General features: G+C 46.1%; 1 protein-coding gene across 2 annotated transcripts in view; it reads right to left on the reverse strand.

Annotated features, from left to right (window-relative positions):
- Positions 1 to 15,080, reverse strand: part of mgll (monoglyceride lipase) — a 31,842-nt gene that overhangs the window by 2,353 nt on the left and 14,409 nt on the right. For both annotated transcript variants that reach the window (XM_084184809.1, XM_084184808.1), the window contains 4 exons: positions 14,555 to 14,661; positions 12,746 to 12,882; positions 5,951 to 6,061; positions 5,610 to 5,699 (listed from right to left, as the gene is read on the reverse strand). In XM_084184809.1, coding sequence (XP_084040935.1) covers positions 5,610 to 5,699; positions 5,951 to 6,061; positions 12,746 to 12,882; positions 14,555 to 14,661 — 445 coding nt within the window. The remainder of the gene's footprint in view (positions 1 to 5,609; positions 5,700 to 5,950; positions 6,062 to 12,745; positions 12,883 to 14,554; positions 14,662 to 15,080) is intronic.

Below are 15,080 nucleotides of genomic sequence, written 5' to 3' on the forward strand. Positions count from 1 at the left end.
GTTACAGCCTGCATTTAAAATGGATTAAATTGAGATTTTGTGTCACTGGCCTACACACAATACCCCATAATGTCAAAGTGGAATTATGTTTTTCGGAATTATTAAGTCGATAAGTATTCAACCCCTTTGTTATGGCAAGCCTAAATAAGTTCAGGAGTAAATATTTGCATAAGTCACATAAGTTGCATGGAATCACTCTGTGTGCAATAATAGTGTATAACATCATTTTTGAATGACTACCTCATCTCTGTACCCCACACATACAATAACCTGTAAGGTCCCTCAGTCAAGCAGTGAATGTCAAACACAGATTCAACCACAAAGACCAGGGAGGCTTTCCAATGCCTCGCAAAGAAGGGCACCTATTGGAAGATGGGTAAAAATACACTGAATATCCCTTTGAGCATGGTGAAGTCACTATTTACACTTTGGATGGTATATCAATACACCCAGTCACTACACAGATGCAGAAGACCTTCCTAACTCAGTTGCCGTAGAGGAAAGAAACCGCTCAGGGACTTCACAATGAGGCCAATGGTGACTCTAAAACAGTTACAGAGTTTAATGGCTGTGATAGTAGAAAACTGAGGATGGATTAACAACATTCGCTGTGTGGTGCCAGGATAACAACCTCTCCCTCAATGTGATCAAGACAAAGGAGATGATTGTGGACTACAGGAAAAGGAGGACCAAGCACGCCCCCATTCTCATCGACAGGGCTGTAGTGGAGCAGGTTGAGAGCTTCAAGTTCCTTGGTGTCCACATCACCAACAAACTATCATGGTCCAAACACACCAAGACAGTCGTGAAGAGGGCACGACAAAGCCTATTCCCCCTCAGGAGACTGAAAAGATTTGGCATGGGTCCTCAGATCCTCAAAAAGTTCTACAGCTGCACCATCGAGAGCATCCTGACTGGTTACATCACCGCCTGATATGGCAACTGCTCGGCCTACGACCGCAAGGCACTACAGAGGGTAGTGCGTATGGCCCAGTACATCACTGGGGCCAAGCTTCCTGCCATCCAGGAACTCTATACCAGGCAGTGTCAGAGGAAGGCCCTACAAATTGACAAAGAATCCAGCCACCCTAGTCATAGACTGTTCCATCTGCTACTGCACGGCAAGCGGTACTGGAGCGCCAAGTCTAGGTCCAAAAGGCTTCTTAACAGCTTCTACCCCCAAGCCATAAGACTCCTGAACAGCTAATCAAATGGCTACCCAGACTACTTGCATTGTCCCCCCACCCCCTCTTTTACGCTGCTGCTTCTCTCTGTTTATTATCTATGCATAGTCACTTTACCTCTACAGTGAGGGAAAAAAGTATTTGATCCCCTACTGATTTTGTACGTTTGCCCACTGACAAAGTGGTGCAGTGGTTTTAAGGCACTGCATCGCAGTGCTAGCTGTGCCACTAGAGATCCTGGTTCGAATCCGGGCTCTATTGTAGCCGGCCGCGACCGGGAGACCCATGGGGCGGCGCACAATTCGTCCAGGGTAGGGGAGGGAATGGGTTGTGCGTTTGATTCCCACGGGGGCCAGTATGAAAAATAAAAAAAATTATGTATGCACTCACTAACTGTAAGTCGCTCTGGATAAGAGTGTCTGCTAAATGACGTAAATGTAATAATCAGTCTATAATTTTAATGGTAAGTTTATTTGAACAGTGAGAGACAGAATAACAACAAAAAAATCCAGAAAAACGCATGTCAAAAATGTTATAAATTGATTTGCATTTTAATGAGGGAAATAAGTATTTGACCCCTCTGCAAAACATGACTTAGTACTTGGTGGCAAAACTCTTGTTGGCAATCACAGAGGTCAGATGTTTCTTGTAGTTGGCCACCAGGTTTGCACACATCTCAGGAGGGATTTTGTCCCACTGCTCTTTGCAGATCTTCTCCAAGTCATTAAGGTTTCGAGGCTGACTTTTGGCAACTCAAACCTTCAGCTCCCTCCACATATTTTCTATGGGATTAAGGTCTGGAGACTGGCTAGGCCACTCCAGGACCTTAATGTGCTTCTTCTTGAGCCACTCCTTTGTTGCCTTGGCCGTGTGTTTTGGGTCATTGTCATTCTGGAATACCCATCCACGACCCATTTTCAATGCCCTGGTTGAGGGAAGGAGGTTCTCACCCAAGATTTGACAGTACATGGCCCCGTCCATCGTCCCTTTGATGCAGTGAAGTTGTCCTGTCCCCTTAGCAGAAAAACACCCCCAAAGCATAATGTTTCCACCTCCATATTTGACGGTGGGTATAGTGTTCTTGGGGTCATAGGCAGCATTCCTCCTCCTCCAAACACGGCGAGTTGAGTTGATGCCAAAGAGCTCCATTTTGGTCTCATCTGACTACAACACTTACACCCAGTTCTCCTCTGAATCATTCAGATGTTCATTGGCAAACTTCAGACGGGCATGCATATGTGCTTTCTTGAGCAGGGGGACCTTGCGGGCGCTACAGGATTTCAGTCCTTCACGGCGTAGTGTGTTACCAATTGTTTTCTTGGTGACTATCGTCCCAGCTGCCTTGAGATCATTGACAAGATCCTCCCGTGTAGTTCTGGGCTGATTCCTCACCGTTCTCATGATCATTGCAACTCCACGTGGTGAGATCTTGCATGGAGCCCCAGGCCAAGGGATATTGACAGTTATTTTGTGTGTCTTCCATTTGTGAATAATCGCACCAACTGTTGTCACCTTCTCACCAAGCTGCTTGGCGATGATCCTGTAGCCCATTCCAGCCTTGTGTAGGTCTACAATCTTGTCCCTGACATCCTTGGAGAGCTCTTTAGTCTTGGCTAGGTGGAGAGTTTAGAATCTGATTGATTGATTGCTTCTGTGGACAGGTGTCTTTTATACAGGTAACAAGCTGAGATTAGGAGCACTCCCTTTAAGAGTGTGCTCTTAATCTGAGCTCGTTACCTGTATAAAAGACACATGGGAGCCAGAAATCTTTCTGATTGAGAGGGGGTCAAATACTTATTTCCCTCATTAAAATGCAAATCAATTTATAACATTTTTGACATGCGTTTTTCTGGATTTTTTTGTTGTTATTCTGTCTCTCACTGTTCAAATAAATCTACCATTAAAATTATAGACTGATCATTTCTTTGTCAGTGGGCAAACATACAAAATCAGCAGGGGATCAAATACTTTTTTCCCTCACTGTACCTACAGTGGCTTGCGAAAGTATTCACCCCCCTTGGCATTTTCCCTATTTTGTTGCCTTACATCCTGGAATTAAAATGGATTTTGGGGGGGGTTTGTATCATTTTATTTATACAACATGCCTACCACTTTGAAGATGCAAAATATTTTTTATTGTGAAACAAAGTCAATACTTTGAAGAGCCACCTTTTGCAGCAATTACAGCTGCAAGTCTCTTGGGGTATGACTCTATAAGCTTGGCACATCTAGCCACTGGGATTTTTGCCCATTCTTCAAGGCAAAACTGCTCCAGCTCCTTCAAGTTGGATGAGTTCCGCTTGTGTACAGCAATCTTTAAGTCATACCACAGATTCCTAATTGGATTGAGGTCTGGGCTTTGACTAGGCCATTCCAAGACATTAAATGTTTCCGCTTAAACCACTCGAGTGTTGCATTAGCAGTATGCTTAGGGTCATTGTCCTGCTGGAAGGTGAACCTCCGTCCCAGTCTCAAATCTCTGGAAGACTGAAACAGGTTTCCCTCAAGAATTTCCCTGTATTTAGTGCTATCCATCATTCCTTCAATTTTACCAGTTTCCCAGTCCCTGCCGATGGTGTTCTCTGGGTGATGAGAGGTGTTGGGTTTGCGCCAGACATAGCGTTTCCCTTGATGGCTAAAAAGCTCAATTTTAGTCTCATAAGACCAGAGTACCTTCTTCTATATGTTTGGGTCATCTCCCACATGCCTTTTGGCGATCACCAAACATGTTTGCTTATTTCTTTCTTTAAGCAATGGCTTTTTTCTGGCCACTCTGCCGTAAAGCCCAGCTCTGTGGAGTGTACGGCTTAAAGTGGTCCTATGGACAGATACTCCAATCTCCGCTGTGGAGCTTTGCAGCTCCTTCAGGGTTATCTTTGGTCTCTTTGTTGCCTCTCTGATTAATGACCTCCTTGCCTGGTCCGTGAGTTTTGGTGGGCGGCCCTCTTTTGGCAGGTTTGTTGTGGTGCCATATTCTTTCCATTTTTTAATAATGGATTTAATGGTGCTCCGTGGGATGTTCAAAGTTTCTGATATTTTTTTATAACCCAACCCTGATCTGTACTTCTCCACAACTTTGTACCTGACCTGTTTGGAGAGCTCCTTGGTCTTCATGGTGCCGCTTGCTTGGTGGTGCCCCTTGCTTAGTGGTGTTGCAGACTCTGAGGTCTTTCAGAACAGGTGTATATATACTGAGATCATGTGACAGATCATGTGACACTTAGATTGCACACAGGTGGACTTTATTTAACTAATTATGTGACTTCTGAAGGTAATTGGTTGCACCAGATCTTATTTAGGGGCTTCATAGCAAAGGGTGAATACATATGCACACACCACTTTTCCGGTATTTATTTTTTAGAATTTTCTGAAGCAAGTAATTTTTTTTCTTTTGTGTATGTCCATTACATGAAATCCAAATAAAAATAAATTTAAATTACAGGTTGTAATGCAACAAAATAGGAAAAACGCCAAGGGGGATGAATACTTTTGCAAGGCACTGTACATGTACATATTACCTCAATTACCTTGACTAACCTGTACCGGTACCCCCTGTATATAGCCTCTGTACTGTTATTTTACTGCTGCTCTTTAATTATTATTATTTTTTCTATTTTTATTTTAGTATACTTTTATTTAGCCTATCTTATCTATTTTTTACTTAACACTTATTTTTCTTAAAACTGCATTGTTAGTTAAGGGCTTGTAAGTAAGCATTTCACTGTAAGGTCTACATCTGTTGTATTTGGCGCATGTGACAAATAACATTTCATTTGATTTGATTGTAGTTATTCCACAATACTATCCTAAATGACAGAGTGAAAAGAAGGAAGCCTGTACAGAATACAAATATTCCAAAACTTGCATCCTGTTTGCAATAACGCACTAAAATAAAACTGCCAAATCACTGAGTACCACTCTTCATATTTTTATGCAAGGTGGTGGCTTCATCATCTTTGAGATCTAGAAATCACCAAAATAAAAGCTAAACTGTCAGGGAGAATCGAAAAGTCTCAACAATGAATTTAGGAGTATTTTGGCATGGCTGGATTACTGACGGGGCACGCAGGGTACATGCCCAGAGGCCCCGATTGTGGTCCCCATTGGTTTTGTATTAATGTATGAGCATAAGAACACAGAAATAGCCATGGCAAAATGCGTAGATGTGCAGCAAATTAGCCTTCACACTGCAACACTTTCTCTCAGCTCCATGGAAACATATATAGAATTGTGGGAAAATAGCTGAAAAACAGCAAATGTTTCTCTCTGCCGCCAATTCCGGACGCCAAAACATTAAAAAAGACACACACGACAGACATAGGCTCCTGTACACTCTTATCTCTACCTGTCTTTGTTCGTGTGTGTGTGCACACACACATGCACACACACACACACAAACACACACATTCCATAGACCAGACTTACCTGTTTCTGGTCCCGTGAAATCCATTTAGACTTAATGAAGCCCAGTGAGAGACTGGGCACAATGTGATTTGCGACTTTAGCCAGGAACACCTATAGAACAAAGCGGAACATCCACAGAGATTACTAAGGCATGTAGGGAGCTAATACAGCTCAGGTCAGTGGTTGTAAAAGGGACTAATAACATGGTATGGAATTGTTAACATTGGTGACAGGGTAAATGTGAGGGGACTGGGTGCAGGTGAAACCACAGAAATATAATCCTAGAACGGGCATCCCCATTCAAGAATAGGTGGGTAATGGGTGGACAGGAAGTAAAGCATATTTCTATGAGCAAAACCCACCTTGAAGGGCGTGGCAGACTCTGGGTTCACCCTGACCATAGGAGCGATCAGAGCCACGCCGGCAAAGTCATTTGGTCGTTCACACGCCGTCAGAATCGAGATGGCTCCACCCTGAAGAAAAAGGGAAAAGGAATAGAAGTTATAACGTCTTTTGTGATTTAAATGAAAACTCCACCCAAAAACTATTGTTTGGTATTTGTTTCATTCATCCATTGCTGATATAGTCCCAAACTGTTTTGCATGTCAGCAATTAAGTTTTCAAGATACATAACTTTCAAAATACAGAAATACAATTCAAAAGGCACTCGCACATCTGAGCTATTGTCACACCCTGGCTCAGGGACTCTATTGGTTGAGCCAGGGTGTGTTTATTCTATGTGTTCTGTTTCTTTGTTTGGGTGTTCTAGGTTGTCTGTTTCTATGTTTGCCTGTGTGACTCCCAATCAGAGGCAACGAGTGTCAGCTGTCGGCTGGTTGTCTCTGATTGGGAGCCATATTTAATCTGTATGTTTTCCCTTGGGTGTGGTGGGTTTTTGTTCCGTGTCGGTATTTGTTTACCGTGGACTTCACGAGTCGTGTTTTGGTATACTTTAACTAATTAAAGTCATGTTTGTTTCACACGCTGCGCCTTGGTCTACTCACTCATACGACGATCGTGACAGAAAAACCCACCAAACCAGGACCAAGCAGCGTGTCCAGGAACACACACAGGAGGTAACGCTGGTGGATGTCCTCCTCGGCTGGGGGCAGATTACGAAGGAGGAGGCCGTCCGGTACCGGAAGGCGATGAAGGGGGAGATCCAGGCAGGAGTGGAGAAGCGGCGTCAACCGGGCCGTGGTCGGACAGGCGAGAGGCACCCCCAAGAATTTTTTAGGGGGGGGCACACGGCATGGGCGACTGGGCAGCAGGAGGCTGCCACAGGGCGAATTGGGATATTAGGAGGCCACCGGGTTTTGGGGGCCAGAAGGCAGGTTGGCGGAGCCTGGATGGAGAGCAGAGCCAACTCCCCGTACTCAGGCATGGCAGCATGAGACTGGGCAGGTTCCGCGGTATGCGGAGCTGCGCACTGTGCCACGAGTGGTCCGGCATAGTCCGGTACGTCCTGTGCGAGCACCCCGCACGTGTTGTGCGAAGGTGGGCATGCAGCCAGGACGGAGTGTGCCGGCTCAGCGCTCGTGGCCTCCAGTGCCTCTCCTCGGTCCCGGATATCCTGCGCCAGTGTCACGTGCTGTTATGCCAGTACGGGTACACAGCCCTGTACGTCCTGTGCTGATGCCTCACACAGAGTGTGTGAAGGTAGGCATTCAGCCAGGACGGGTTGTGGCAGCACTTCACTCCAGGTCTCCTATCCGTCTCCATAGCCCAGTCCGGCCTGTCCCTGCTCCACGCACCAAGCCTACGGTGTGCGTCGCCAGCCCTGCCCGGCCTGTTCCTGCTCCACGCACCAAACCTACGGTGTGCGTCGCCAGCCCAGCCCGGCCTGTTCCTGCTCCACGCACCAAACCTACGGTGTGCGTCGACAGCCCAGCCCGGCCTGTTCCTGCTCCACGCACCAAGCCTACGGTGTGCGTCGCCAGCCCTGTCCGGCCTGTCCCTGCTCCACGCACCAAGCCTACGGTGTGCGTCGTCAGCCCAGCCCGGCCTGTCCCTGCTCCACGCACCAAGCCTACGGTGTGCGTCGCCAGCCCTGTCCGGCCTGTCCCTGCTCCACGCACCAAGCCTACGGTGTGCGTCGCCAGCCCAGCCCGGCCTGTTCCTGCTCCACGCACCAAGCCTACGGTGTGCGTCGACAGCCCAGCTCAGCCCGTTCCTGCTACTCGCACCAAGCCCGGGGTACGAGTCGTCAGCCTGGTAAGGCCCGTCGCTGCTCCACGCACCAAGCCTAGGGTGCGAGTCGTCAGTCCGGCACAACCCGTGCCTGGGTCATCGGTGCCAATTCAGGTACCGCTCAACTGCTCCACTAAGGAGCTGAAGCCTACCGCCCCTGCTACGTCCAGTCCAGCTCCAGCCAGCGGGGCCAGACCGGACCAGGGGCGCTATGGGGGGTTTGTTGGAGGGTGGTGGGCAAGACCGGAGCCGGAGCCGCCGCCGAGGAGGACTCTATTGGTTGAGCCAGGGTGTGTTTATTCTATGTGTTCTGTTTCTTTGTTTGGGTGTTCTAGGTTGTCTGTTTCTATGTTTGCCTGTGTGACTCCCAATCAGAGGCAACGAGTGTCAGCTGTCGGCTGGTTGTCTCTGATTGGGAGCCATATTTAATCTGTATGTTTTCCCTTGGTTGTGGTGGGTTTTTGTTCCGTGTCGGTATTTGTTTACCGTGGACTTCACGAGTCGTGTTTTGTTATACTTTAACTAATTAAAGTCATGTTTGTTTCACACGCTGCGCCTTGGTCTACTCACTCATACGACGATCGTGACAGCTATCTTTGTTGCAGGTGCATGGTAACAATTGAATAACATGAAAGAAAAGAGAAACCCGCACACTGCTCTTGCTAGTATCACTTATTTATTAAGCTTACCGATCAGCCTTAAGGCCTTCATCATATGATGCAAAATGCATCAAACCGGCTGTACACTATACCAAACATTAGGAACACCTTCCTAATACTGAGTTGCAAAACCTAGCAGCGTTGCCGTTCTTGACACACTCAAACCGGTGCGCCTGGCACCTACTACCATACCCCGTTCAAAGGCACTTAAATCTTTTGTCATGCCCATTCACCCTCTGAATGGAACACATACACAATCCATGTCTCAATTGTCTCAAGGCTTAAAAATCCTTCTTTAACCTGTCTCCTCCCCTTCATCTACACTGATTGAAGTGGATTTAACTAGTGACATCAATAAGGGATCATAGCTTTCACCTGGATTCACCTGGTCTATGTCATGGAAAGAGCAGGTGTTCTTAATGTGTTGTATACTCAGTGTATTTCTGTATTTTGAAAGTTATATATCTTGAAAACTTGATTGCTGAAACGCAAAACATTTTGGGACTATATCAACAATGGACTAATGAAACAAATACCAAAAGATAGTTTTTGGGTGGAGTTTTCCTTTAAATCAAAAAACGAGGGTAAACTAATTAGGAGTTACGCAATGGCTTCCTAGAATCAATCAATTTGGCACGGATAATTGTGGAGGGTTTTGGGAGGAAAATTTGTTTGAACAGTGTTTGTCTGCCCTCTCTTTGTCAGATGTTTGAATATTCATGAGAGTGGGGCCCTCTATCAAGTGAGCCTCTAAAGAGATGGGATGTTGAGAAATACATTTCCCACCAGCGAATGAAATGAAAGACATTCCACAAACACAAATGCACTGAACATCGAAAACATGGCTAAATCTATATAGCGATAACCATACAATTGAATTGAATAAATGTGTCTCTATGTATCTCTCTACTAACTAATCGAGAGACCACAAATAAGTTGTTGATTGAGTACTGCTTATTCTGTTTTGTGAAATCCCATCCAGGGTTAGTTTCAGCCTGATTCAACTGACTGGTCAAACAGTGAGTGAACTACAGTGAATTCACCCTGCTAGCTCTGAGGTGTTATTGGGGGGGTTGACAGTGATATCGGCATCAAGCTGGCCATGTTGGGTCACTGCCTTCTATACCCAGAAAACCTTTCTGGGGTAAGGACTCCTGACTGAAGGAGCTAAGAATGGAGAGAGAGAGACAGAGAGACAGAGACAGAGACAGAGAGAGAGAGAGAGAGAGAGAGAGAGAGAGAGAGAGAGAGAGAGAGAGAGAGAGAGAGAGAGAGACAGAGAGAGAGAGAGAGAGAGAGAGAGAGAGAGAGAGAGAGAGAGAGAGAGAGAGAGAGAGAGAGAGAGGGGCCTTTGGAGGGTTGAGCAGGAAGGGTGAGTGAGGGGAACAGAAGTGCTCTTTAAGGAACTGATTACACCAAGAGAGGCCTCCACCAGAAATACACACACACACAAGCTCATCCCCTCTTGCACTGAGGGAAAGAATACTTGCATTGTGTTGTGTCCCCTGACACTATGAAGACTTTGATTGTGGTTATGTAAGGCGCTAACATACTGACATTACATAAAGGCCTAGCACTGAAGAAGTGGGACATGGAAGAGGGCCAAACATACAGAGCCAGGGGAGGAGAGGGGGAAGGAGGAAGGAATGAGTCAGGTGGTCAGTAAATACAGAAAGAGAGGAGGAGAAGGAGGGATAGAGTGAGGATTTGGTCAGTAAGGAGAAAGGGTCTGTATAGCTCATTAATCAGAACAGCAGTGAACGGTCAGTAAAAGAGTGGGCAGTGTGGGCAAGGTTTAGCTTCGATTAGAGGGTACACTGGTCTTTGTTGTTGAGTGCAGTGAGGGCAGTGAGGTCAGTGAGCGTCACAGGTCAATTCATCAGTGGGCAGTGCATGCACATTGCAGTAAAGGATTATTTGGGACCAGATGTATCTGGACTAGCCTGTATCTGGATTTAGATTCTCCTCTGTGGCTTACCGAGTGGCACAGCGGTCTAAGGCACTGCATCGCAGTGCTTGAGGCGTCACTACAGACCCGGGTTCGATCCCAGGCTGCTGTGTCACAACCGGCTGTGACCGGGAGTCCCATAGGGCGGCGCACAATTGGCCCAGCGTCGTCTGAGGGTTTGGCCGGGGGGGGCTTTACTTGGCTCATCGCGCTCTAGCGACTCCTTGTGGTGGGCCGGGCGCCTGCAGGCTGACTTTGGTAATCAGTTGAATGGTGTTTCCTCTGACACATTGGTGCGGCTGGCTTCTGGGTTAAGCGGGCTGGTGTTAAGAAGCGCGGTTTAGCGGGTCATGTTTCGGAGGACGAATGACTAGACCTTTGCCTCTCCCGAGCCAGCTGCACCAATGTGTTGCAGCGATGAGACAAGATCGCAATTGGATATCAATAAATTGGGGAGAAAAAGGGGTAAAAAAAAGAAGGAAAAAATATTGTAATCTGAAACATGTCATTTGTGTTGACCGAGACCACAAGCTTCAGGGCTTTAATGTTGATAATAGTGGTGGTGGAATTTGCCCATGACACTGCTCGTACATTTCAGTTTAATGGCATCGGACATTAAGCCTAGTCCTTGATTAAAAAGGATTTTAAATGGAGCTTCCCCATTGAGAATACTTTTAGTCGTAGACTATGCTTAATCTGTGTCTGGGAAACCGGCCCACATGCCTGTAAAATGCCAGGCCGTACTCACTCCACAGGTTTTTCCATTACAATAACTTCCATTAAAACGTCCTGTTTAAATGTTTATGCTCATACATTTTAAACATTTACTCTACTAAAACTGACTACGTTCCGGTCATAGTAAAGCAAAGTAGTCTAATTTTAACTGCATGTCAAACCTAGGGGAAGGCTGGCTAATTGTGCACAGCTGGTGGTGCATGAGGGAATCTAAAGGATGTTATCACAACGAGGATCTCGACGTATAGGCTATAGGTGGTTTCCATTGTTCAGGTGCTTTACGTCACAGAAGCAGAGTTCAGCCATAGAACAGCAGAACAAGCAAACATAGACAGGAAAGAGCAGCAGGGAAGGGACATGAGGTCTATAATGATAAATATGTTAAATCCCTTTTAAGGCCTGACTTGGCCTTGTTGGTATTTACATAGCTAGACTTTCAAAGGACACCGTTTCCCATGAGCATAGACGCACAAGCTGTGATGTCAGAGCATCTGTGGTCATCTGAGTCACACTGAGTGTAGGTGTGTTGAACAAAGTCCTTGTATAATGTTTGTGTAATGGATATAGCCCTATGACTTCTGAGAAAACGGTTTCGCCTGTATTGAGAGGTAAACACCATAGCCGCTGGCAATAATACAGCCTCAGTGTTTGGACAAGGAAGAAACTAGAGAAGGTACCGTACCATAGAGTGACATTTTACATTTTAGTAATTTAGCAGACGCTCTTCTCCAGAGCGACTTACAGTTGGTGCATTCATCTTAAGATAGCTAGGTGGGACAACCACATATCACAGGCGTAGTAAGTACATTTTCCCTCAATACAGTTACTATCAGCAAAGTCAGAGCTAGTAAGGGGGCAAAAAGTCAAGTGTGAGTGTTAGTTCACGAAAGTGACCCAAGTGTTTTGTCAAGGAAGATACTAGAGAGGGTATCGTACCATAGAGTGGCCCCAGTGTTTGGTCAGGGAGTAGACTACAGAAGGTATCGTACCATAGAGTGGCCCCAGTGTTTGGTCAGGGAGTAGACTACAGAAGGTATCGTACCATAGAGTGGCCCCAGTGTTTGGTCAGGGAGTAGACTACAGAAGGTACCATACCATAGAGTGGCCCCAGTGTTTGGTCAGGGAGTAGACTACAGAAGGTACCATACCATAGAGTGGCCCCAGTGTTTGGTCAGGGAGTAGACTACAGAAGGTACCATACCATAGAGTGGCCCCAGTGTTTGGTCAGGGAGTAGACTACAGAAGGTACCATACCATAGAGTGGCCCCAGTGTTTGGTCAGGGAGTAGACTACAGAAGGTACCATACCATAGAGTGGCCCCAGTGTTTGGTCAGGGAGTAGACTACAGAAGGTACCATACCATAGATTGGCCCCAGTGTTTGGTCAGGGAGTAGACTACAGAAGGTACCGTACCATAGAGTGGCCCCAGTGTTTGGTCAGGGAGTAGACTACAGAAGGTACCGTACCATAGAGTGGCCCCAGTGTTTGGTCAGGGAGTAGACTACAGAAGGTACCATACCATAGAGTGGCCCCAGTGTTTGGTCAGGGAGTAGACTACAGAAGGTACCATACCATAGAGTGGCCCCAGTGTTTGGTCAGGGAGTAGACTACAGAAGGTACCGTACCATAGAGTGTCCGATGATGAAGATAGGCAGGTCGGGGTGTCGTCCTTTCATCAGATCAATGTGCTGGAGGGAGTCTCTGACAAACACCTGGAAGTCCTTAATATTCATCCTGTCTCCTTCACTCTGGCCATGGCCAACTGATGGAGTGAAAAAGAGGGAGAGATAGATATAGAGGGAGAGAGAGAAGATTTAGAGGGAGATATATATATATTTAGAGGGAGAGAGAGAGAGAGAGAGAGAGAGGGAGAGAGAGGGAGAGAGAGAGAGAGAGATATTTAGAGGGGGAGAGAGAGAGAGGGAGAGAGAGAGAGAGATATTTAGAGGGGGAGAGAGAGAGAGGGAGAGAGAGAGAGGGAGAGAGAGGGAGAGAGAGGGAGAGAGAGAGAGAGGGAGAGAGAGAGAGAGAGATATTTAGAGGGGGAGAGAGATGAGGACAAGACAAGGGACCATTGTAATACATTTCCCACTTTACCCTTCATTACTCTCTGTACAGATGAGCCAGATGAGACAGAGAGGGAGAGCCATTCTCATCTCCCTACGTGTCAATCCATCCTATGTTATCATGCCAGCTGTCCCTCCCTCCTCCCATTACCTTCCAACACCTTGCTCTGAACATGCTGCAGAAGCTATGTAAAAGATGCGTTGCCATGGCACCACAACACCAGCTACAGTTTCAACATTCAGAACATGTGCCATTCACCCGTTCTCATTCTCCATCCTTCCATCCCCCCTCTCTCTCTCTCTCACTTGTTTCTCTCCCCATAATAGCTTCCACTGATAATGGTGCAATGGAAGCCATTGGTGTCTGTCAGTCTGTTGTTCATTGTTCTTCTGCAGTAAAGAGTGTGTGTCTGTGTGCATGCTCGTACATGTCAAAAATCCCACTCTCACCTAGTGATTTCAATATTTCAGTGATTACTTTGAAACTCAATGGAAAACATTTGACTGTCGAAGACAAAATAAAAAATAAATCCCTTTAACGTAACATTTATTAACACCATTCTCGTTACTGTATAATAACCTTATAAATCCCTGTTAATAAATCAAGTTCTACTTTGATACAATATGAATGATTCATTCATGAAGATGACATATCCAGAGGTCTCTGTGGTGTGGTGTTGGCTAACATCCTAGGATCTGTCACTCATTAGATCAGAGGGAAACACAGAGTTCCAACTCTCATTTGGCGCTGACTTTAGAGCTGTTCCCCAACTCAACTGGGACCTGCTCTATTTCACTATGAGACTGGGTGACACTCACTCAGGGTCACCATTCCAATTCTAAACTGAAACTTCCAAACTGTTCTAGCGATAATGAACATATTGTCGTGGTATCACATTTGTCTATGGTAAGGTTTCCATTGGTATTTTACTAGCAGTAAATTATGTGGTTCCAATGGGTAGGACTTCTCCAGTATTTGTTGTGGCAATTTCTGTACCGTAAAATAAAGTGCTACCCTTGTGGCTGTACTAAGAAGTGTTGCAGGGCAGTGATGTAGTCAAGTCACTAAGCCTCGAGTCCAAGTTGATGCCCAAGTCCCTTGGAAGTGCCAAAAGTTGCTTTCCAACCATTTTGTAAGCAACATTTCATTACAGTGTTGCACATTTGTAATGCTAAAAGGATAATACAGCTATCTAACATTTGCTGTTGTAGCTAGTATGTTGAATTATGCAAAAGAGAGAGATTTTCTGACAACCAAGTCACAAGTGGTCGAGTCCAATTGGTCGAGTCCAATTGCGACTTGAGTCTGAGTCAAGTCCGAGTCCTGGATCCAAGTACTACAGCACTGCTGCAGGGTGTTTGGCTCACCGTGGTCGTGTGCAAAGACAAGCAGGGAGTGCTCCTTCAGGGTCTGGCCGATCTCATCATACGGCCCACAATGCTCTCCTGCCCCATGTGCCACAAACACCAGAGCCCTGCAGGACACGAGGAAGAAGAGTGAAGTCAGTCACATTTCATGCACACCGCTTGTATTATATATAAAAATTCAGAGGGAGTGTTGCAATTTGTTGATGAGGGCTCTCAGATTATTTTGATTGTCGCTAATCGAGTGGGTGATCTCTCTATCTGAAGGACGTGGTTGGGACTTGAGTTTCATCATAATAAAACATTCCACATCTGGTCTTCCAGTGAAAGCAGTTATCTGAACAGTGCCACACCCTTTTTTGCCCACAAAGCAGCAGGGTTAACTGGAACCAGACAAAGGAGGAATCTCCAATAACAGACACATAGCCATGGGAAAGAGCGGCGAACCAACCCAGCTTGCCAGTGTGGCTTTAGTTCCTGCTTATAACCAGTTTACAAAACTGAGTGAAGCTCTCAGTCAGTGGCAATT

This window comes from Coregonus lavaretus (assembly GCF_964263955.1).
Source record: "Coregonus lavaretus genome assembly, chromosome: 20".
Taxonomy (NCBI): Eukaryota; Metazoa; Chordata; class Actinopteri; order Salmoniformes; family Salmonidae; genus Coregonus; species Coregonus lavaretus.